The sequence below is a fragment of the Rhinolophus hipposideros genome (assembly GCF_964194185.1).
Source record: "Rhinolophus hipposideros genome assembly, chromosome: 4".
NCBI lineage: Eukaryota > Metazoa > Chordata > Mammalia > Chiroptera > Rhinolophidae > Rhinolophus > Rhinolophus hipposideros.
Genome location: NC_138050.1, coordinates 53,480,648 through 53,502,286, shown reverse-complemented (window position 1 = coordinate 53,502,286; position 21,639 = coordinate 53,480,648). Strand labels below are relative to the sequence as shown.

Genomic DNA, 21,639 nt, shown 5'->3' with positions numbered 1-21,639 from the left:
CGAGACAAGCATTCTGGGAGAGTTATTTAAGGATGTTATCCCAGGGAATGGAATGGGACCTGGGCTGAGTGAACCCAGGAACCAGGGCCCCTTTCTAAGGGAGATACTGCCCTGGGCAGTTTAGGGCTTTATCCTGCTGGGACCCACTGAGGAAGGCCACAGAAGAAGCTGGGATTGTCCGCCCAGGTGTGGGAAAGGGACATTTTCAATCTCCAGTGCCCCCAGTGGTCAGAGGTTGCCTATGACTGTCAGTACCCTCGCACTTCCAGGTGCGCCATGGCTGAGCGGGCTCCTACAGCATCTCAGTTGGAGGTAGCAGAGAACCAGATGAAGCTGATGCAAGGTTCTGTAGCTCCACCTATACACAGCTGGTTTCCATAGCAACAGCTATGGCTACAAGATGGGCTAAGAGGCTGAGGCCAGGGCCTGAAAGATGTCCAGCACAGCACCTCTCCACAAAGCTTGTGGAGGCAGATGTTTACTCGACTCCCATCCCACGATCAGGGGAGCAGTCACAAAGTTTATCAACAGTCCTGAGGTTTTCGCTTGACTCTGTTTAGCTTTGATGGCTCTGTGTGGTTCACATTTCAGAGTTAGGTGCCCGCCATGAAGGATGGGGCACCTGGCGGGGCATACGCACTGGTAACCCTAGATGCCCTCCCCAGCTGCACACGGACTCGGGGTGAGGGACCTTGCAGAACACAGGGCTGACTCACAATAGCCTTGCCTCTCCACTGCCAAGTTCAAGAACAAAAGGCAGCTAGGGAGGAGGCGGGCTTGGAATCTGTGGGTCATACAATGGTATAAACGGACTATAAAACTGCGGCCATTTCCACAGAGGCCATTTCATCATATGACGGTCAGGCTCCAGCTTCTCCATGGGAGGAGGGGGAATCCATGCTCTTGCTTGAAGCTGACATGTCCCTAATTCTACACTTAGGAAAAAATCCATTTAACCTGCAGAGCTCCTGGAAAGGGAATTCTTTCATCTGAATTACGAGGATTCTGTTGGGGGGAGGTCCATCCCACTCAGGGAGAGCCTCACACAGGGAAGGGAAAGGGTAAGGCAGGTCACCAGCGAGTGAGGCCAAGGAGGATGGTGGGAAGTGCCCCTAGAGACACACACTGTTCCTCCTGGAGGTGATGGGCCCTCCCCAGGCCAGCCAGCCCCTGCACAGGGAGGGGGCAAGACTGGCCCTGCTCACACCACCGAGAAGCCCGCAGCCCTGGGCCTGTCAGACTAGCCCCAGAAGACTGCTTCTAGGCCTCCATGACTTTCTCCGGTGGAAACAACTGGATGGAGGAATAAAAGGAACGGCAGCTCCTCTTGTCGTGGGCAGTGGGGATCTGCTGGTTAGAGGCTTGAACAACCAAACCAACCTTGATGAGGGAGAACAAACACAGCAGCAAACAGAACAAGGCACTTGAAGCCCAGAGGCAGGTTCCCAGGCTGCCCTGTGCTAGATGGGCCTGGACTTCGGTGAGAACCGGCTCTGCATCCCTTTCCCGCCACTGGTGGAGTCTGCCTTACACACATCTTTTGTTGCTCTGGGCCTCGGTCCTCACACCCTCAAACCAGGTGCCTTCCAGACCCCCTCCCAAGGGAAGGGCAGTGACTTCAAAGCCAATCCAAAGGAGGGGAGAACAGGGAGCGACACCTGCTTGCAGACTAATCAGTCACTTGATCTGAAGGTCCTGCAAAGGGGCACCATCAGCCCAACAGCTTCCAGACGAATACACAGGGAGATCGGGTCCAGCAGCACACGCATGTTCAGGGTCTACACTGCAGGTCCAGCAACACGCCCAGCTCTGACAGTGCAGGTCCGAAAGGTCCAGCTTTGAGAAGTGGAAAGGACTGAAGACCACTTCAGGCCACATAGGGAAAAGGCTCAGAGAACAGGGTGGAGTAACATAATGAGGGCAGATAGGAGGGCCGTGGACACACGGGGTCCACTGGCTCAAGTTACATAAAGGAAAGTGCATTTCTGGACTCTCCCAGCCACAGCTGGAGCAGATTTTGCCTCCAACATCCTCTAAATGCCTCTGGAGGGACCGCACACTGGCTCTGAGACGCAGGGTCTTGGCTTCTAAGGCCTTGCCTTCCTCAAAGTAATTACAGTTAACCGTTGAACATGGGTTTGAGATACAGGGATCCACCTATACATGGATTTTTGTCAATAAATATGCACAGAACTGTAATTGTGCTTCCTCTTTCTTATGATTTTCTTAACCTTTTTCTAGCTTACTTTATTATAAGAACACAGTATATAATACATATAACAACAAAATATGTGTGGATCGACTGTGATCGGCAAGGCTTCCGTTCAACAGAAGGTCATTAGTAGTTTAGGGGGAGTCAAAGTTATATGCAGATTTTTGACTGCACAGTGTTTGGCGCCCCTAACCCCCACCCACACTGTTCAAGGATCAAACTGCAGTCATCACCCCACAGTACGCACTCTGCATGATCAGGGCTGCCCTGGAGCGTGGAGATGGGGGCACAAGTCACTTCCACTTCCCCTTCTCTTTCGAAGACAAAAACTATCTCTCTGACCTGTGTCATTGGCTTTGAGCACCAGGCTCACCTCTGTTACAGGAAAACTGGATGCTAGAGATAATATGGTTGCCAGACATTTGTGAGAGGATTTTCCTGGCATCGCAGGCAGCTTTGCTTAAACCAGGATGTCAGGTTCAGAAATGACAAAGTTGCTTGTTTAAGAAACCAGCCCAGCAGCTGGGAAAAGTGGGAACCATGGCTTACAGTACCCAGATTACAACATACCAAATCCAAAACATCCCTGACGCCTCCGCCAAGCATGTCACCTCAAGGGCACCAGGAAACAGCCATCTAGAAAATGTGGTTGAGAAAAAAGTTTTCATCTGGATGAGGACACTCCAGAGCCCCAGGGGAAATTCAGTACGATGGCTCCAAGACCAAGTATAGCAGGTTAACCCAGGGCTTTCCCTGGTCTCCCAGCACCAGGGCAGCTGCATTTGTACAAAGGGAAAGAAGGAAAATTCGAAGGCACCGGCTCAAACCCACATCCAGCAGAGAAACCCCTTCTATCTCATCTGGCTCACACAGCTGAATGGCCTGAATCTTTCCCAAAATTGACCTGGTTCCCTGGTTGGAGACAGAGCCCAGGTGAAGTGAAGGCCAGAAATCCATGAGTGGGGTTGGACCCGAGGACCAAGCCCCCTGCCCTGGTAAGAGAGCACCCAAGCTGGCATCCAAAATCTGCTTGGGACAGAACCCAGAGTGAAGTCTATTTATAGGGCAACAATAAAGAATGAAATGCTTAAGTGTCATTGATGAAGTATGTGCCATCCTTGGGCAAGCACCCAGAACTTATGGCCATTCAGGGTGCACACTGGCTGGGGGTGCTCAGAGCAGATGGGCAAGGGAATCAAAGAATATTCAGGAGGAAAGGGCCAAGAGACTGCATTCAGCCAGCCCTGACTTCAAGCATGAACTTGTCATGTGGGGTCTCTGGTCCCACTTCCCACATAAGAACGCAGGATATGGTGAGACCAAAAAGGAACACCCATGGAGCCATAGTGTGGGGACAAAGGCCCAAAAAGCAGTTTCCAGGCTCTCGGCCTCACATAGAAAGGTGCTGGCTCGGGTAGTAAATGGCCATCAACTGTGATCAGATGGCCAGCAGCTGTAACCCGTAAGCCATTGGCCACTAATATAACGGCTGTGGCTACGCTAGCAGAAACAGTGGGGGCTAGCAAGAAGATGGTGGCTGGCAAGCGTGGACTGCTGTTAGGCAGATTATGTAGATCCTGCTTCCTGTGTCTCCAGCCCAGCCGCCAGCGAGAATATATTGGTTTGACTCCCCTACTTATGGCTCCATGGGTGTTCCTTTTTGGCCTTATCGTGTCCTGCGTTCTTATGTGGGGAGTGGGACCAGAGACCCCGCCGGACGCCCCGCACGACAAATGGCACAGCGAGCAGGGTCCCCGGCGCGACACAGATAGGGGAGTCATACCACTATATTCTCCTTGGCGACTGGGTTGGAGACACAGGAAGCAGGAGCCACATGATCTGCAATCTGCCATCCGCTTCTCTGCCAACCAACCAACCTCACTTGCTAGCTGCAATCTCCGCTTGCTAGCTCAGCTATGGCAGTTATATCAGTGGCTAATGGCTAATCGGTAACAGCTGATGGCCAACTAGTCACAGCTGATGGCCATCTACTACCCGAGCCAGCACCTTTCCACGTGAAGCCGAGAGCCTGGAAACTACTCTCTGGGACTCTGTCCCCATGAACTACAGAAATAATTTCCTAGGACACTTTCTTCCTTCCATAGCCTTCAAAGACAAGCTCCTGGGTCTTCCTGGGGAACGCATTTCCTAGCTGTGTCACTAGGAATAATGCACTTTACAGAAAATAAATACAACTTCTGCGCATACAATGGAAAATTAAACCAAATCAATGAAAAGTAGTCAGTCAAACTGATCCATTTTCACTTTTTAACGGGCTACAGTTGTGAAATTGAAATTTGAGAGCTTGAGACCGTCTGCAGTAACAGGGCACCTTACTTGAGGAGCCGCAGTCACACACACAGGCTGTGCCAGCATTTCGTCCTCCAGGCTGGGCTCACTCACCTGGAGAACATGCACTGCAGCGGAGCAGAGGAGGCAGGCCTGGAGGGGCCCAGAAACAGAGATCATGGGCACGTAACAAAATTACTGAACATCCCTCCCCCCAAAAAAATCCCTACTCACAAAATATTGTTTTCTCACTAGCTTTCTGCCTCATTTTGCTTTCTGTTATGGGTTGAATGCTTGTGTCCCCCTAAAATCCATATGCTGAAGCCCTACCCCCCAGTGTGATGGTATTTGGAGGTGGGGCCCCTGCGAGGTATGAGGATAGGGCCTTATGATGGGATTAGTGCCCTTATAAGTGAAGGAAGAGAGATCCGAGTTCTCTCTCCCTCCGCCACATGAGGACACATCTACAAGGAGCCTGTCTATGAACCAGGAAGTAGAGCGTCACCAGGAACTGAATCGGCCAGCACCTTGACCTTGGACTACTAGCCTCCAGCACTGTGAGAAATAAATGTCTGCTGTTTAAGCTGCCCAGTCTGTATTTTGTTACAGCTTGAGCTGGCTGAGATACCCCTTTCCCAATAGACAGCCTCACATGCTATCTCAACTAAATTTCTAAGGAAACAAAAACTATTGTCCCACAGCTTCCCTGTCTTAGAATCTTCTAATAACAAAGAGTGCACTGACCAACCAGCAGAAAAGGGGTTTCTGATTCAGTAACTGCCCAGGTGACTCAAGCAGACCTTAGCAGAAAGAAAGCTTTTAGTTTTGCTTCTCTAATTGCAACTCATGTCATCAAGACAACTAGGCAGAGGCCAATCTAAATATCCTGGAATGTGTAGGGATTCAATGCAGCTTTAAAAGACAGAGAGAAGCTTACAGTTATCTCCCAAGAGCCCCCAGCAAGGAGTCCACCAGAGGTACACAGGAAGCCTAAATCAACGCAGTCTCCACACCTAAGTTCTCAAAATTCTTTTTAATAATATGTGTAGTTCACACTGCTACAACCAATATAAAAAGAGTGATTCCTGATTTCGTATAAATTAACAAGTTGAGAATCATTATGATGCCTCAGACAGAAGTACCAAAGGGCAGGCCCAAAGATAAATCACAGTGAAGAGAAACATCTGAGAACAGCAAACGTGAGAGTCATACAGGTACTGAGACAGACAGACACGTGAGAGTCATACAGGTACTGAGACAGACAGACAGACACACACACACACACACACACACACACACACACACACACCCAGGCAACCTTCCATCAGAGGCCAGGTTGTGAGGCAGGAGCAGCAAGGGGACAACAGTCTCCAGGAACCCTGGCTCTGCAGAACGGTTTCTGTATATGATTCGTTTGCTCCTGCCTCACAATACAGCGACATAGACGATTCACATTGACCTTCTCTTAATAACTAGCTGTCATTTCCACTCGGATCTTCCCCTCTGTGTGCAGTTCTACCGGGGAGCTCCTTGACTGTCTATGCTTCTTCGGACCACAGCGCGTTTGGTCACCCCCATTGCCAATCTTGTAAATTGGGCACCCGGGGGCCTCTGAGCGTCAGGCGCAGCACCCAGATTTGGTCCGTCTGGGCGGCTTATAACTGGAGATATCCACAGTCTGCGGTGGCCCCTGGGCTCTCTGCCGCAAGATCATGGGCACCACCATGTCAAACAAGGTTTCAAACAGCAGGTCCACGTTGTGCCCGGTTTTGGCACTGGTCTCGAAGCACATCTGCTCAGCGGCAGGCACATCCTTCTCATCCAGCATCTTGTACTTTAGGATCTTTTTATAAAGTGCCACGGCGTCTTCCAGCTGCACCTGCTTGGGCCCCTTGGGCGACATACAGCGGCCAGCAGCCAGCCTGGGGCTGCACCCGTCCTTCTCCCGGCTCTCCACGGCCCCCTCCTCGCTGAGATCCACTTTGTTCCCCACGATGGCAAAGAGGCAGTCGGTGCTGGCCGTGTCCGTCAGGCTCAGGAACCTGTCCTCCAGCTCCACAAGGCTCTGCGGGTGGTTCACGTCATAGGTGAGGATGATGGCGGTTGCCCCCCGGCAATACATGGAGCCCAGGCCGTGGAACTGCTCCCGCCCTGGTGGGGCAGAGGGAAAGAAAGACATGAGTTATTTCTCCTCTCGTTGGCACCCACCAGCCACGCCACACAGGAACCCACGGGAGGGACCATGGAATGGTGACCCCAAACGTAGGTGTGGCTGGAGCTGGACTGGATGGAAACACTGACGTGCAGAAAGAAGTGGTTGGTCCAGGCAGCCCCCTGCTTCTCTGGGCGACGGCAGGCCCACCCCACAGCAAGAAGTTCCCATACAACCTACTCATGTCCTGTGGTCAACCTACAAGACTAAGAAGATACCCCATGCCCTACTTTCCTTCTAATTAATGTTTGTATGGCTTGTTTCTATTTTTGCGTTTTAAAAGATGTTCACATAAAATGCTCCCACCGTGGGTCTTGATTCTTGATGACATTCTCTGTGGGACATCTCAGCACTGCTGTCGCTCTGACAGGCACCAAGCAAGGGTACCTCCACACGGGCGCACACAGCTCCCCAGCGCCCCAGGTCCTGCTCCACGGCCCAGGCTCTTATCCTGCTGCCTGGGATGTGGGCCCAGTGGTCAGTCCATATGAACACTGTCACTTCCCAGAGGGTCCGTGACCCCCTTCCAGATTATTTTAAGTCTTTTTCAGTCCCATCCTGGCCCTCGCCTGCCTCTCACACTCCCTCCGAGCGCTGGCTCATGCACTAAGTGCACAATGGCAAATCGATGTTTTGGCTATGCAGTTAATATATGTCTCTACCGGCAGGGAGGTTTGGGCCATATGGTTTTACTTGCCCCCACATAGTCAGTGCCAAAAATGTAGAGGATAAATGTGTCTAGTAAGTGAAGCCACAAATTATCTCCTCCATTTTTTTTTAAATTACACAGTTTTTCTCTTACATAAGACTTCGTGGTTTGTTTTGTAACAATTTGGTCTGATTTGCAAGATGGTTAGGAGGTTCATTCATGTCAGAGGCTTCATTTACACCCTGCACCTGGCATCTCAGCATCTCGACTCCCCACCTTTACTCTGCTAAGGGGAAGAGAGAGGAGGAAGGGAAGAAGGGAAGGACAAAGGGAGGGAAGAGGAAGGGAAAGAGAGTGGGAGGAATGACCTTGATATGTTAGGCCCAGCAAGAACTGAAATTTCATCACACTTGAACACTTTCATTCCCTCATGTTATATCATTAGAAAACCTGCGAAAAGGTGTAGAACCCAGATAAGCGGCAAGCCCAGTGGGACCCTAGCATTGGGGTTGGTGTCCAGAGGCCAAATTCGATCAGTGTTTGTGTTCCTAGTTTTCCCACACAGCCCCTTCAGTTTCCCTTCTCCTGTTCACTGTGTGAGAGGACGGTTCACCGACTCCCGGAAGGGCGACTGAGAAATTCAACTTGGGGCCTCCTCCCAAAGCCGCCCCAAGCCCCAGGACTAATCAGCCCTCTTCCTGCTGCCACCAAATTCCATATCCCTCGATGGCAGGAGGAAAAAACCATCCTGGACCCAAGTCTCTGGGCACATCCGTGCTCCCGGAGAGCTCAGGAAAGGCTTTCTGAATTCACAGTGCTCACGAGTTGCTTGCTTCCACTCACATGGCCCCTTGCAAAGTTACCTATATTTCTAGAACATTTTTGACAGCTTCCCTCTGGATTCTGAATCTGTTTCTGATGAAATTTTGTGACTCTGCCTGCAGCTTTCAGTGTGGGTTACAGAGCCCTGCCGCTGACTACAGTGGGCACAGAAGCCAGGAGGTCCATGACCTTGAAAGGAGAAAGAACGTAATGTTTATTCTCACCATCCTCTAACTGAAGTTTAGCATTTCCTTCGATTATACACATTGGCAACACACCAGAAATGAGATTAAGGAGCAATACCTGTGGCTTTGCCATGGATAGAAATAACAGGAGCTTTCACTCACACGTTACAGCTGTCACCATATTGTCTATGCACACCACAATTTCAAAATCCCAACAGGTATTCTCCCTGCCCTTTGTAAAGGCCCCAGCCTCCTGAAAAAAAACTTTGTATTTTATTGCCTGCATTGAAACATAGTATTCAGAGAAAGGGTCATGGGCTCATACCACTCAGGTACAAAGGGATCCTTGACACAAAAGAAATGAAGAACCCTTGGTCTATGGGTCTCTGGAGCATGGATTGAAGGCATGATACCTGCACAAATATATTTATATAAAACATAGTGTCTTTTGCCAATAAACCATTGTTTTCAGTCAAATCGCCAAGAAACACAAACAAGTTCCACTCCAATTATTTTGAGCTGGCCACATTCTGACACAGGCCAGGTGGCACTGCCTCATGAGGGGGCAGGCTGATCGCCCCCGCGCCCTGGAGAGAGCATCCTGCTGAGAAAGACACCCACCTGCTGGGACAAGGACCCAGTGTCGACTGACACCTGACAGCCGTCTTCCCTGCCTAGAGCCAGACCCAAAGCCAGGGCGCCCTGCTTCCCCAGCAAAGCCCCAAATGCTTCCTCAAACCATCTGATAGGGAAGGCAACATGTTGAGAGCGAAGCGCGGCCAGCCTGGGACAGGTCTGGCAGGAGTCGGAGGCATGCGACCTGCCCTGCGGCGAGCCTGCAGGTCACAATGAAGTACCAGTTTACCACCACCAGGCTCACTGCCCTCTGCTGACAAGTGGCATGTGCTCTGGAATTCCTCACCTGCCGAACAAAATCCCTCTCCTTTAGCACACTGATAGCAGGTCAGTCCTAAGCCTGATCATTTAATTGTAAGTTTCTTGTCAAATTATACTGTACAGCAACAGGCAGAAACTAAGAAGACTTCTGCAGACTCTTTGTGGACCCCCATGGGAGAAGATGATCAAGACATCTTTAAAAACTGGCGATAACCAGTGTTAGTTAAAAAGAAAAGAAAGAGAGAGATGCTTTCCCGTCATTTCCACTGAGCCAGGACTTTTCTTTCAGACACTAATCATGCATGTAGCGATCCAGGCACCTTGAGGTTTTCCAACAGCTAAAAATGTTATCAGTTCCCACCCACAAGATTTCACAAGGGGGTGACTAAGGGAAAATCAGGTGGCATTCCAGTTGTGCTGGGAGAGTTTTTTCCAAGTCTGTTATATAGTTTACTGAGGATAAAAAGGCAACTGTGTCCATGCCTACGCCTAAAATAGTTTTCCTTTCCAGATAAAAATGTCTGATTTGCCTTTAAAAACTAAACAAGATAAATAATAGAACCCAAAGAGAAATCATAAGTGAAGGAAGTAGAAACTGAAGAGTCCCAAATGCTAGCTTGAAAAGAGAGTAAATAGAAGTTGCTGTTCAAACCACATCATCTGTTATCTACCCATTAACCAATACAGGAGAAACTGAGGCACAGGACGTGGCCCATGGAAGCAGGAATTGTGGAACCCAGAGCGAGGACACTGTGCCCAGGTAGCAGGTAGCGTGTGGTCTAACTATCCATAAAGAGCCCGACTCTAGAGACAGATTATATGCATTCAAATCCCCACAGTGTGACCTTGGGCAAGTCACTTAATTCTCAGGGCCTCAATTTCCCATCACCAAAACGTGGACAGTACCCACCAAAGGATGGTTGTGAAACCAGAATTAATTTATACAGATAAACTGCCTGGAACTGTGCCTGGCAGGTGTTGCACCCTATGTAAGTGTTTGTTACATAAATCACGAATTGGATTCTGCCCAAACCTATGGATAAACTCCACCATCCCAGGACCACCACGTCCTGGGTCTCTTCATCAGCACATTTTCAAACTGCCTTCTAGAGCCTGTTGGTCACTTTTACAGTTGACACATCTCCTACATCTTTCTTCTCTTTACAAGGCTTACTTTCAGGATGACCTCCCCAATTCAGGGGGCACTTTAATCATGTAGCTGCCACACATTGTGTCAGGAGAGCTGAAAAACTGCCCAGCAGCCTGGCACAGGAATACAGAAGTCAACGGCCCACATGAATCCCAATCAGCTGCTGGACAAGTGAAGACCAAGTGCCCACTTTGTCTTCTCTTTTATTCTCTAGCTGTCCTCAACCCAAATGACAACCAGGCTTTTACCCCAGGCAACTATCATTTTGTATTGAAATGGTCTAAAATAACTGAATGGATGGTATAACCATCAGAAATCACATTCCTACGCTGCTGCACATTTTAAAAAATACTGAAGCTCGGGCTCCCCACCCCAGAGCACGTAAATTAGGATTTGATGGGGAAAGGGAACCAGTGTTGTTTTTAAAACTCCCCTGGTAAATACAACACACAGCCAGAGGTGAAGACCACCAACATGTTTAGTGAAAGTAGGAGATAAAAAGGCAGTTATCACAATGTGAGAATCAGAATTCAGAGAATCAGAATTTCAATTCAGTTGAAAAATAAAGTCTAGCAGGAAATGTAACTGCAGACGCTGAAAGAAAGAGGAACTTTTAAAATGCCCTGCAAGATCCAGAATGCCCGCTGGACAGGAGCTCATAAAAGTATCAATGTGACAACACAAACATAAGATAAAGCTCAGATTCACAGAACCAGAGATGAGAACAAATAGAAACTTCAGGGCACACACAGAAATAGGACCACCAACACACAGCTTGGAGAAGCTCAGTCTAGAGGGAGCTGGGACATACTTCCTTTCAGAGAGATTTTTTTTTTTAAATAAAATCCTTTTCCCAGTGCTTTCAAGTTCCAACGACAGCATTATAAATACTATCTGAAAATTGCTTTAGTTCCATTTTGTACAGTTTAATGAGCTTTGACTAAAGGTCACAGTCACGGGCGAGGTCTAGAACATTCCACCTGCATGTACGTGTTTCTAAGCTGATAGTGAACCGGGTTAAAGAATGGCCCATGGAAACAACTACTCTCCAGGAATATTTACAAAGAAGAGATGTTTAAAGCTCTTTTAGTGCAATAAGAAAAAGGAACCACAAGCCATTCCAGGGTATTTAAAGGAGTTGGCTGTCTAGGGCCACTGCTGGGTACAGCTGCCTCCACTGGTGTGTACAAACTGAAGAGGCAACAGGGCAGGGCACTTTCAGAATCTACTTTTCAGGCAGAGGTTCCAGTAAATGAGGGGGCGAGGAGGCTACCACCACCATACCTGTGTGTGATGGTTGCTTTTATGTGTCAGCTTGGCCAGGCCATGGTGCCTAGTTGTGTGGTTGTTGCCATGAAGGTACTTTTTAGATGTGGTTAATATCTGCAATCAATCAGCTTTAAGTAAAGCAGATCACCCTTCATACTGTGAGCCTCATCCAATCAGCTGAGGGCCTTAACAGCAAAGACAGAGCTCCTGAAGAAAAAGGAATTCTGCCCCCAGATTACAACTCGAGTTATAAAACATCATGCCTGATTTGCCAGCCTGCTGCCCTACAGATTTGGGACTCAAATCTACAACATCAGCTCTTCTCTGGATCTCCAGCTTGTGAGCCTGCCATATGGATTTCAGATTTGCCAGCTCCCACAACCATGTGCACCAATTCCTCTCTCCCTCTCTCCCCCCATCTCTCTCTCTCTCTCTCTCTCTCTCTCTATATATATATATATATATATATATATATGCATATATATAGAATGTGTGTGTGTATGTATACACACACACACACACACACACACACACTATCTTTCCCCGAAAATAAGACCTAGCCGGACCATCAGCTCTAATGCGTCTTTTGGAGCAAAAACTAATATAAGACCTAGTCTTATATTATATACAACCCAGTACTATATTATATTATTATATTATATAAGACCTGGTCTTACAGTAAAATAAGACTGGGTCCAAAAAGACGCCTTAGAGCTGATGGTCCGACTAGGTCTTATTTTCGGGGAAACACAGTACATATATATATATATATATATATATATATATATCCACATCCTATTGGTTCTTTGCCTCTGGAGAAGCCTGACTAACACACTTAGAGCTATTCACTTACTTCCTTGGCAAATGTGCCCTTGGGAAAGTGGCTGCTATGAAAGCCAGACTCTCCAGAGGGTGACACTTTTTCAGCAGTATGGCTCCTCTTCTGCTCGCCCACCTCCAGACATCTCCACAGAGGCCCTGATTCCCTCCATAAACAAAGAATGCCCTGTCAGCCCCTCCTTACGCAACATGGGACATGCTGGACCACTACACATCCTTTGGGCATTGGTGCCTCACAGCTGGGTTACACTCCCGGACCCCATCTCTAGCAATCTGCACCACAGTCTGTGGGAAGCTGTGCTTCTCAGCCGAACTGGCCACTAGCTCCATGGGAAAGAGGGGAAGTGGCCTGAAAAGGGCTGTCAGCAACCACAAGTGTCACTTTAACCCACACTGGTTACTTCTCCATTAAGGATTCCTTGTCTGCCCTCCTCACTAGCCTGACTAGTTCTCTTCCTAAGTGAAAATCTCCTCCCACATACTTCCTGGGACTTCTTAGCTGGCTTCAAAATAAAGCATGAACCCCACAAAACTGTACAAGTCCTGTCCTGTTGGGTTTTCAACAGCTAAACAATAACTATAGGAAAGATATGATTTCCAAAATAGCTATCTAGAAACATCTTGTATTGAAGTGAGGTGGGCACAGCACAGGGAGATGGGGAATGAGACGAGGATTGCATTTAAATTTTTTTCTTGGGTTTGAAGTTATCTCCTTCTTTCTCTATCTTTTATTCTTGTTTTTCGTCCTATAAAAAGGGGATTTCTAAAGTGTCCTACCATCTGTAGTCAGCTGAGTGGTGGCCCCAAAAGATACATCCAGGCTCTCATCTCTCGAACCTGTGAATGCGACCTTATTTAGAAATAGTGCTGTTGCAGGGATAATCAAGTTAAGATGAGGTCATTATGGTGCAACCTAACCCAACATAACTGATGTCCTTATAAGAAGAGGAGAGACACAGAGGCGGATACACACAGAGAGATGGGTGACAATGTGAAGACAGAGGCAGAGATTGGAGTGATACATCTACAAGCTAGGAAACCACCAGAAGCTGGAGAAAGGCATGGAACAGATTTCCGCCCAAGAGCCTTCGGGGAGGACTTGGCCCTGCGGACACCTAGACTTCCGACTATGGCCTCCAGAATTGTGAGAGAATAACTTCTGTTGTTTAAGTCCTCCGGGGTATGGACCTTCGTTACAACGGCTGTAGGAAATTCATACTCCGCTATGGTATGAATTGGGCGACAAGCCAATGGCCTCCTCATTCACAAATACCAAAAGCCATGAATCGAACAAAAACTGTGTCCATGGGAAGGGGTTAGACTGCCAAGAGAAACTTCTGCTCCCTTCCTCTCCCCTCTACCAGCAGACGAAAAAGCTGCTTATGAACTTCAATGAACTGCACTGCAGGAGCAGAACGGTGGTTCAGATAACAGTGAACTCAAATACCCAGTCTCAACGAAGATAAAGAGTCACATGCCGTCTCTTGAGCCAAAGTCAGCAAATCTGCTTACTTCCTCAAAACAAGTCATAAATCACAAAGCTAAGTTCCCATGGACGTAAATGTCTAAACTTGCTTCCCTGGTTCTAGCTCAACTTGGTACTTATAAGGAATGACCTTCACCCTCTAATCCGATTTACACAAGAAGAAATAAATCACCCAAGTCCAGTTCATTGTCTTTGTTGAGAAATACCAGAAGAGGCAGTAACGACTGAAAAAGAAAAACTAACGAATTATCCAGTCAAAGAAGCCGATTAGCTGCATCTTGAGAGGGGAAGCTGTCACAAGAGCTGTTGTGAAAAGTACAGGTGTCCCGTAAGGGACAGGTAAACCTCAGGTGACCAATAGAGTTCCCTCCATGTAAGGAGCTCCATCCTCATCAAGCAGACAGAACTACCAGGTGCTTATTCGGGATGCATGCTATTCTAGCTCTTCAAGTGAGTACACTTCTTATTAATAACTTTCCCATAGCTAAATCCTTTGCACTCACTACTTCCAGGCACTGCACCAAGCCCTTTACATGGTCGGTCATTTCATTCCCACCCACCCTAGGGGGACCGCCATGGCATTTCCATCCCCAAGCCTGATGAAAACACTAACAGAGAAATGCTAGCTGGCCACAGACACACAAGCATCAAGCAGCAGAGGCAGCACTTGAACCCCAGCAATCAGGGTCCAGAGGCCCCACTCCTAAGCACAATGCTACACTGTCAGCTTCAAGTCTTACCCTAAGATGAGCTGGGGAGGTGGGGACTGGTTCCAAAAAAGAAGGCCAGCATTTCCCAATCTTGAAGAAAAAACAACGGGATGATTTCTGTTATGCCTCTGTTATCAGAAATTGGGCAAACCCAAAAGGTATGATAAGCACAACAGGCGGTAAGTACGAGTCCTGAGAGAAGCAGCTCCCACAGGATCAGCTGTTTCATCCCAGCCAGGCGGCAGTGTGGATGCGCCTGAATGAACTGTTCATTGTTCTCACATGGTGGTAACGCTTATGCAGACACACGGCTGGAGTCTACTATGCATTTTTTGTCTACAAAGTCTTATCTTGGCCTCACCAACCCGGAGCGGGAATCGCCCATTTCTTAGGTGAAGACCCTGAGACCAGCCCTTCCCACTGCACTGGCTAGGTAAGCGCCCCACGATGGTACATGTCACCACCGCACAGGGAAAACTGCATGAAAACTATGTGCAAGGAAAGACTGAGCCAACAGCCATCAGCTGGCTATGAAAAAGTAGGCGTTTAAAAGGAAAAAAAATCCTACCCCACAGTATGAATGGGTGTGTTTTTTTATTCTGCCAGAAGAAAAAACTAAAACCTCAACACGAATGAATTACAGCCACAAAAGATGTGATTAAATAACATTTTAAAGAAAGGCTAATAATTAAAATCCAATAAATAACTTAGTTGCTTACATTTATAGTTCCTTTCATTTTGTTCTTAATAGTCTGTGACCATGAAAAGGCATTCAGAACCATAGCTGGGCTTCATGACATAAAGGATGATCATTATTTTTAATCTACCGTGTTTCCCCGAACATAAGACCTAGCTGGACCATCAGCTCTAATGCATCTTTTGGAGCAAAACTTAATATAAGATCCATATTATATTATATTATATTATATTACATTACATTACATTAGGCCCGGTCTTATATTAAAATAAGACCGTGTCTTATATTAATTTTTGCTCCAAAAGACGCATTAGAGCTGATGGTCCAGCTAGGTCTTATTTTTGGGGAAACATGGTAGGCAGCCCCGGCTCACATTAGTAATAAAATGAAAAACAGCACTGTGAGACTTAAGTACGGGATCTGCTGAAGGCAACTATTTAACTACAGTCATCCAAACCCAAGCTTGTAAAATGAAACATTCTTCCTTTTATAAATAAAGGAACCCAAACCCAAAATGTTTCCAACTAACAAAATAGCAACATGTAAGGGAGAAAACGGTGTTTCAGAAAAATGGATACATTTTCACATTTAAATGCATATATTATACAATGTATTTTTACCCAATTCAGCACGTGTTATTTCTATTGTTTCTGTTTGATAATTTGAAGGTTAAACTAAAAACAAAGAATGTGTGGTGTGCTATGTGAACCACTCAAATAATTAATTGAACATAAATTAATTCCTTACCTGTGACTCACTGATTTGACTTTCTGAAATAATTACTAAGGTTATATAATAATAACTGGAATTTAATTCTCAATTGCTTTCCTCTTTTCAGACATGAATTTACTAAAAATAGTTTAATAACCAAACCAAATAACTCAAATAAAGAGATGCTTTTAACACTCTATTACTAAGAAAAAGATGCAAATCCAAAGAAAATACACTTATGTAACAGATTTAGTTTTAAAAAACAAAAAACTCTCACATATGAGGATATTTAATTCAATCTTCTTCAACAGATACTCTGTCGTCCTGTGATAATTAATTTTTAGAATGAGATTATCAAAGTAAAATACAATTCTTTGCTAAATTCTCTACTTCTTAAAGCAGGAAACTAAAATCACTTCAGATTTTTAAAAGCAAGTTTGAACTTGTTTCAAAGTCAAGACTGAACTGCAAATACCATATTAAGAAAACTCTTTAACTCTATAAAGAGTTTTCTCTAAATAGTAAGTTATCTAGAATAGCCTCTTATCTGGAGTACGCCATTCAGCAAATATCCCAGTTATTTCTAGCAGCTTTGCTATACAGAATAGGTTTTTTCTTCTGCATCATATAGTCTTCTGAGAAATACAGAGCAGAGAATAAATGTGTTCCTGTTAATTCTATCCCAAAAGAAGCATATTAAACCCTTTCGAACAAGCCTGAGGAAACAATGGATTTTGCAGATGTTTACAATGTCTAGTTACCTCTTGCTTAACAGATTGGGTGTGTTCTAACAAAATTTGTGAAAAGTACATTATCTATTGACAGACATTGTAAAATACCTTCTGCGGGTGAAAGGGGCAATCTGCTGTAGACATACCTGGCTAGCTCAGTGACCAAAAGTAACCCCACAGCATGGTCCGATCGTAAATCCCTACTGGGCAGGTCACGGTGGGTAGTCACATCCCGGGCCTACAGCTTCCATAGCGAGCCCTATCCATTGTTCTTACGCATCTAGAATAATACACCTTTGGAAGTCAGAGTAATTTTCTTTCCTAGACACCTGAGGTACAACCGCCGGCAACAGAGCTGCTGGGACCTATGGCTACACAGTCACCAACCAGTTAATCAGATTGGAAATTAATTAGGTTTGGAATGTGCTTTTACAACTGCTGGAGAAAAGATGTGCAGCTCAAGAAACAGGAAGTCAACCAGCTTGGAATAGTGGGAACAACGTGTCCCCCAACAGCCCAGAAATTGTTTCTAATAAGACACAACACAAACGTGGCACTGCAACTTGGCAAAGTGCTGTGATATACGCATCACCACACACTGTTCCTATCTACTCATCATGCGAGGTCCTCACAGAAGAGCTCCAGTTATGACAACGAACTTAGCAAGTATTTAAAACATCCTCCATTCACTCTGACTTCCCATTTTTTAGGACCAGCCGCCAGTGAGAAAGGAAGACCTGCTGCCTCTGTTCTTGGTTATTGAGCTGGGGACCCCTGAGCCAGAGCCCCCCTAAGCCTCAGAGTCCTCACCAGTTTCTTCGGGTCACCTGACTCCTCTAACCCACAGTGGCTACTGCTCCCTATGGGAACTGCCATCAGAGCTAACGCTGACTGAGATTTCACTTCAGCTGCCGGGTAGAGTGGCAAACTCCATATGCACGCACACACAGGCACATACATACATGCATGCATGCTCACACACACACACACACACACACACACACTCACAATTTCATTTCGTCCTCCCCGCTGTTCAGGTGCACACTCTACAGATCTTTAACGAGAGGGCCCGCGAGCTGCTGCAGCTGCTTAAGGACCCCCAAGAGATTAAGACACTCATGACACCCACAGTGGTAGGAATAGCTTACGGAAGGAACTGCCCAACAGTAAGGGTTTTAACGGCAGTGGAGGACCTCTAAATTCTATTAGGCAAGGATAAGATTTGGTCGAGCAGTTTTGAACAATTCCACCCTGATACGTGTTAGAAGACAATCTTCGAGAAAGGGCAAAACCATGACACTCAGATATGAAAAATAAATGTAAGTTAAAGATCTTATTTAACTCATTTAGGGAGGGAGCCAGACATGCCATACCAAGTCCAAGACATCAAGAGGGCACCATGTGTATGGGGCAGACACACAGGGACACTGGAGTGTGGAGGGTAACAGAGAAACAATGATGAAGTGACGTGCAAATGGAGCCACAGCTGCATTTTCAGCAATGTGTTGTTTTGCACACCTGAAACTAATCTCTAAAACTGAGGTCCCCAAGTAATGCCTGTCCTGTCACCTTTCCTTCATGGCATTTATGAGAGGCGCATGCTCTTTGTCTGATGCCCGTCTCTCCACCGGACTTAAATACCAGGATGAAAGGCTGTCGACTTGGTTGCCGCTATTCCCTGAGCTCAGCGCAGCGTCTGGTTCCTGCGAAGTGCTCCAAATCAGTGCTAGCGGAATGAGTGAACACCTGGACCTACACTTACTGAGTGCTCACTCTGGGCGCATTAGGATTCGAAAACCGGAAGGAACCCTGGAGGTCATTTTGCTGACGTGCTAACTGAAGCGGCCAGGCAAGGCTCCTCAGGGCTTGCAAGAGCACACACAAATGCGTGTGAGCACAAAGTAGGGAAAATAACAAAATCCCCACCTCCCAAAAAAGAAACACAAAGCAATAGATAGAAAAGGCACAATGTAAGACTATAAAATGTGCCCTTTCATATTTAGCAAAGGACCTCCTCATAGCTATCATTCTTCACTTTTACGCAATTAATGATTATATACCTTGACTTTGGAAAAAATGTTACCATTTTACTTTGGAGTTTTATATTGCTATTTGATAATCTGACTCCATGGAAACACCAAGTGGATCATTTGTTCTTCAAATGGAAGCTGGATTTAAGCATACTGCAATTAAATGAATATTAAATGTCCAACACAAATCATACCTCACTGATTTTAAAAGTTCTAGCTTAACAAATCAGAGAAAATCTTAACAAGTCAGATGGACACAAGAAAAGCCCTAGCTATTTAATCCTTATCCCCCTTTACAAAGGTTGAGGGTACCCATTATGTGCCAAGAAACAGAAGATAACATCTATAATATCACTGAGAGCCTGGTGAACCATGCAGAACGCTTTCTCAGCTATTATCTTATATAAGCTTCATAATTAACTCTGTAATTAAGGTTTATTACTACAATTTTAACAGGCGGTAACTGAGACTCAGAGATACAAAGAGCAAAATCCTCATCTTCTTTTCTCTTTTTTTCAACAACCCAGGGCTTCGTTATGTATGTAGACTTAAATATATACATCTGAAGGTCAAGTTAAAATAAACTGTTGTCCTCATATTGTACATACATTCTCTGATTTAGCTTAACCCCCTATAGGAATAAAAATACCTGACTCGATTGTGTAACAGTAGTGAATGTGGGCAGAACAGCCTTTTTGTTTTTCGGGGTTTTTTTTAGTTTCAGGTGTATAAAACAATGTAATAGTTAGACATTTACACCCCTCACAAAGTTTTAACCCCCCTCCCCCAATCTACTACTCCTCTGACATCATATATAGCAAAAGTGCCCCAATCAATTCATCTAAAAAAAAAAATCTGCTGATTCCCAAATGCAGCTGTGAGTGAAAGGTGGCACCTCTAAATCTGTCTGTTGAGACAGCATGAGTCATTTCAAGAAATGCCCTGAGATGACAGCTTTCGAAAAGGTGCACAGTCACACATTAGCCTTCTATTACTGAGTAGAAACACCCACTTTTATTGTGGACACAGCAGCTCAAAGACCAGGGACACGGCACTGGGTGGCCCCCAGCACACAAGGCTGTAACTGCCCTGCAGTGTTTGCTACAGGACAGGCTGAACTTTTGCACAACGAATCACAAAAGTGTTCTTCCTTTTCCAGAATTCAGATAGATCAGAAACCTGGACCACTCCAACGAGGCTGAAGGGCTTATTGCACTGGTCAGGTCATTCCCCAAGCACCTTCTCTAACAAGAGGATCCAGAAACAGCATGGCCCTGCTTAGGGAAACGGACAGATCCAGGACCTCTTATCTCAGGGACAAGTCACATACTATCCTGAATGAGCTGGCTCTGGATAAATGAGAACACATCTCAGACATGGAGACGTGTATGAAGGGCACATAATTCTACATGGATAAAGCACTGGCTGCACAGGCATTTTGATACATTAATCTTGTTGGTTACAAGACCGCCCAAAGGTTGGAACTATTTTTAACTTACCACTTTTGGGCACAGCAGTGTTTTTTATTGTCAGCTCACAGGCACATCATGCACTAAACAGAAGGTGCTTTGATACACAGTTGTCACATTGTATACATGCACACATAGATTACACATCATACACTGGGCCTTCTGTCCTGGTTCACTCTCACTTTGGAGATGCCACTTCTGTGAAGGTCAAGGCGTGGTTTGGTGACTAAGTCATCCACATTGGAGAGTTTGCTTGGCTCAGATCCCAGCTCAGCCACTTCTGGGCTTTGCGTTAACTCACATGGGATGGACCTTCTTCTCTCTGTGAGTCCGAGAGAGGATTACAGGAGTTAACAATGCAGCGCCCTGGCGCACAGTATGTGCTCTGTAAGCAGCAGCTAGTCATTGGCCAGAATCTGTGATAGAGCCTCATCTTGAAGGTCTCGAGAGATGACTTTTGGGGGGGTCCATGAAAGACTTTGTAAGGCTACAGTGTACATGATAATTTATCAGCCTGCAGTCAGCATTACAAACACGTCAGTAGATTTATTTTTTATATCTGAATGTTTACTTTCAGGTATAGGTAAGCATTGCCCATGTAACCCAGAATGTAAATGTTTCTTACATGAGGTATAAATGTTTATCTACCACAAGAGCAACTCTTGATGCCTGTGAAGGCTGCTACTAATAAAATAAAAATAAAATAAATAGGGAAATGGTCAGCAGAATACGAAAATAAACATGAGTGCATTAGCTAGGCAACTTTGGTTACAACATTGCTTTCTTTTGATCCAACAAATATTTTTAAAAATTTTAAATAATTCAAGGCAGAATAATAGATTAGATAATACCATATTTCTAACCTTTGAGTATTATTTGATGTACTAGCACTAGCATTATATAGAACAACCTTTAAGAGCTATATTTCATTTATTTAAGTCTACTTAGGCCACAGTCTTTCAAGAAAATGCCCTATTTGGAAATTTTTCATGGCTCAGGATTTTTACTATAATTGTAACAATCTAACCCTCAGTCACTGAGCATTTGGCTAAAACGTGTATTAAGTGCACCTCTAATTTTCAGAAATAAAGGAAAAGGCAAACTGATAGCAGTTTTCCATGTTTTCTAGTAGTATAGTGTTTTGTTTGCTTGTTTGAGGAGCGAGAGAAAGGACATAACAGTGACTAAGAAAAGAGTTCTCTGAGATTCTGTAAGCTAAAAACCCCCAGTCCAGCTGCTACGGGCCTTGCACACCATAAAAGCTCAGGGCACCTGAGGAA

The 21,639-nt window shown here is 45.8% G+C and overlaps 1 protein-coding gene across 1 annotated transcript in view; it reads right to left on the bottom strand.

Annotated features, from left to right (window-relative positions):
• Positions 1-5,522: 5,522 nt before the first annotated feature.
• RAB20 (RAB20, member RAS oncogene family) overlaps positions 5,523-21,639 on the bottom strand; it is a 27,342-nt gene continuing 11,225 nt past the window's right edge. Inside the window, exon 2 of the mRNA XM_081046766.1 lies at positions 5,523-6,652. Within this exon, the coding sequence (XP_080902892.1) occupies positions 6,120-6,652 (533 nt within the window). The 3' untranslated portion in view covers positions 5,523-6,119. The remainder of the gene's footprint in view (positions 6,653-21,639) is intronic.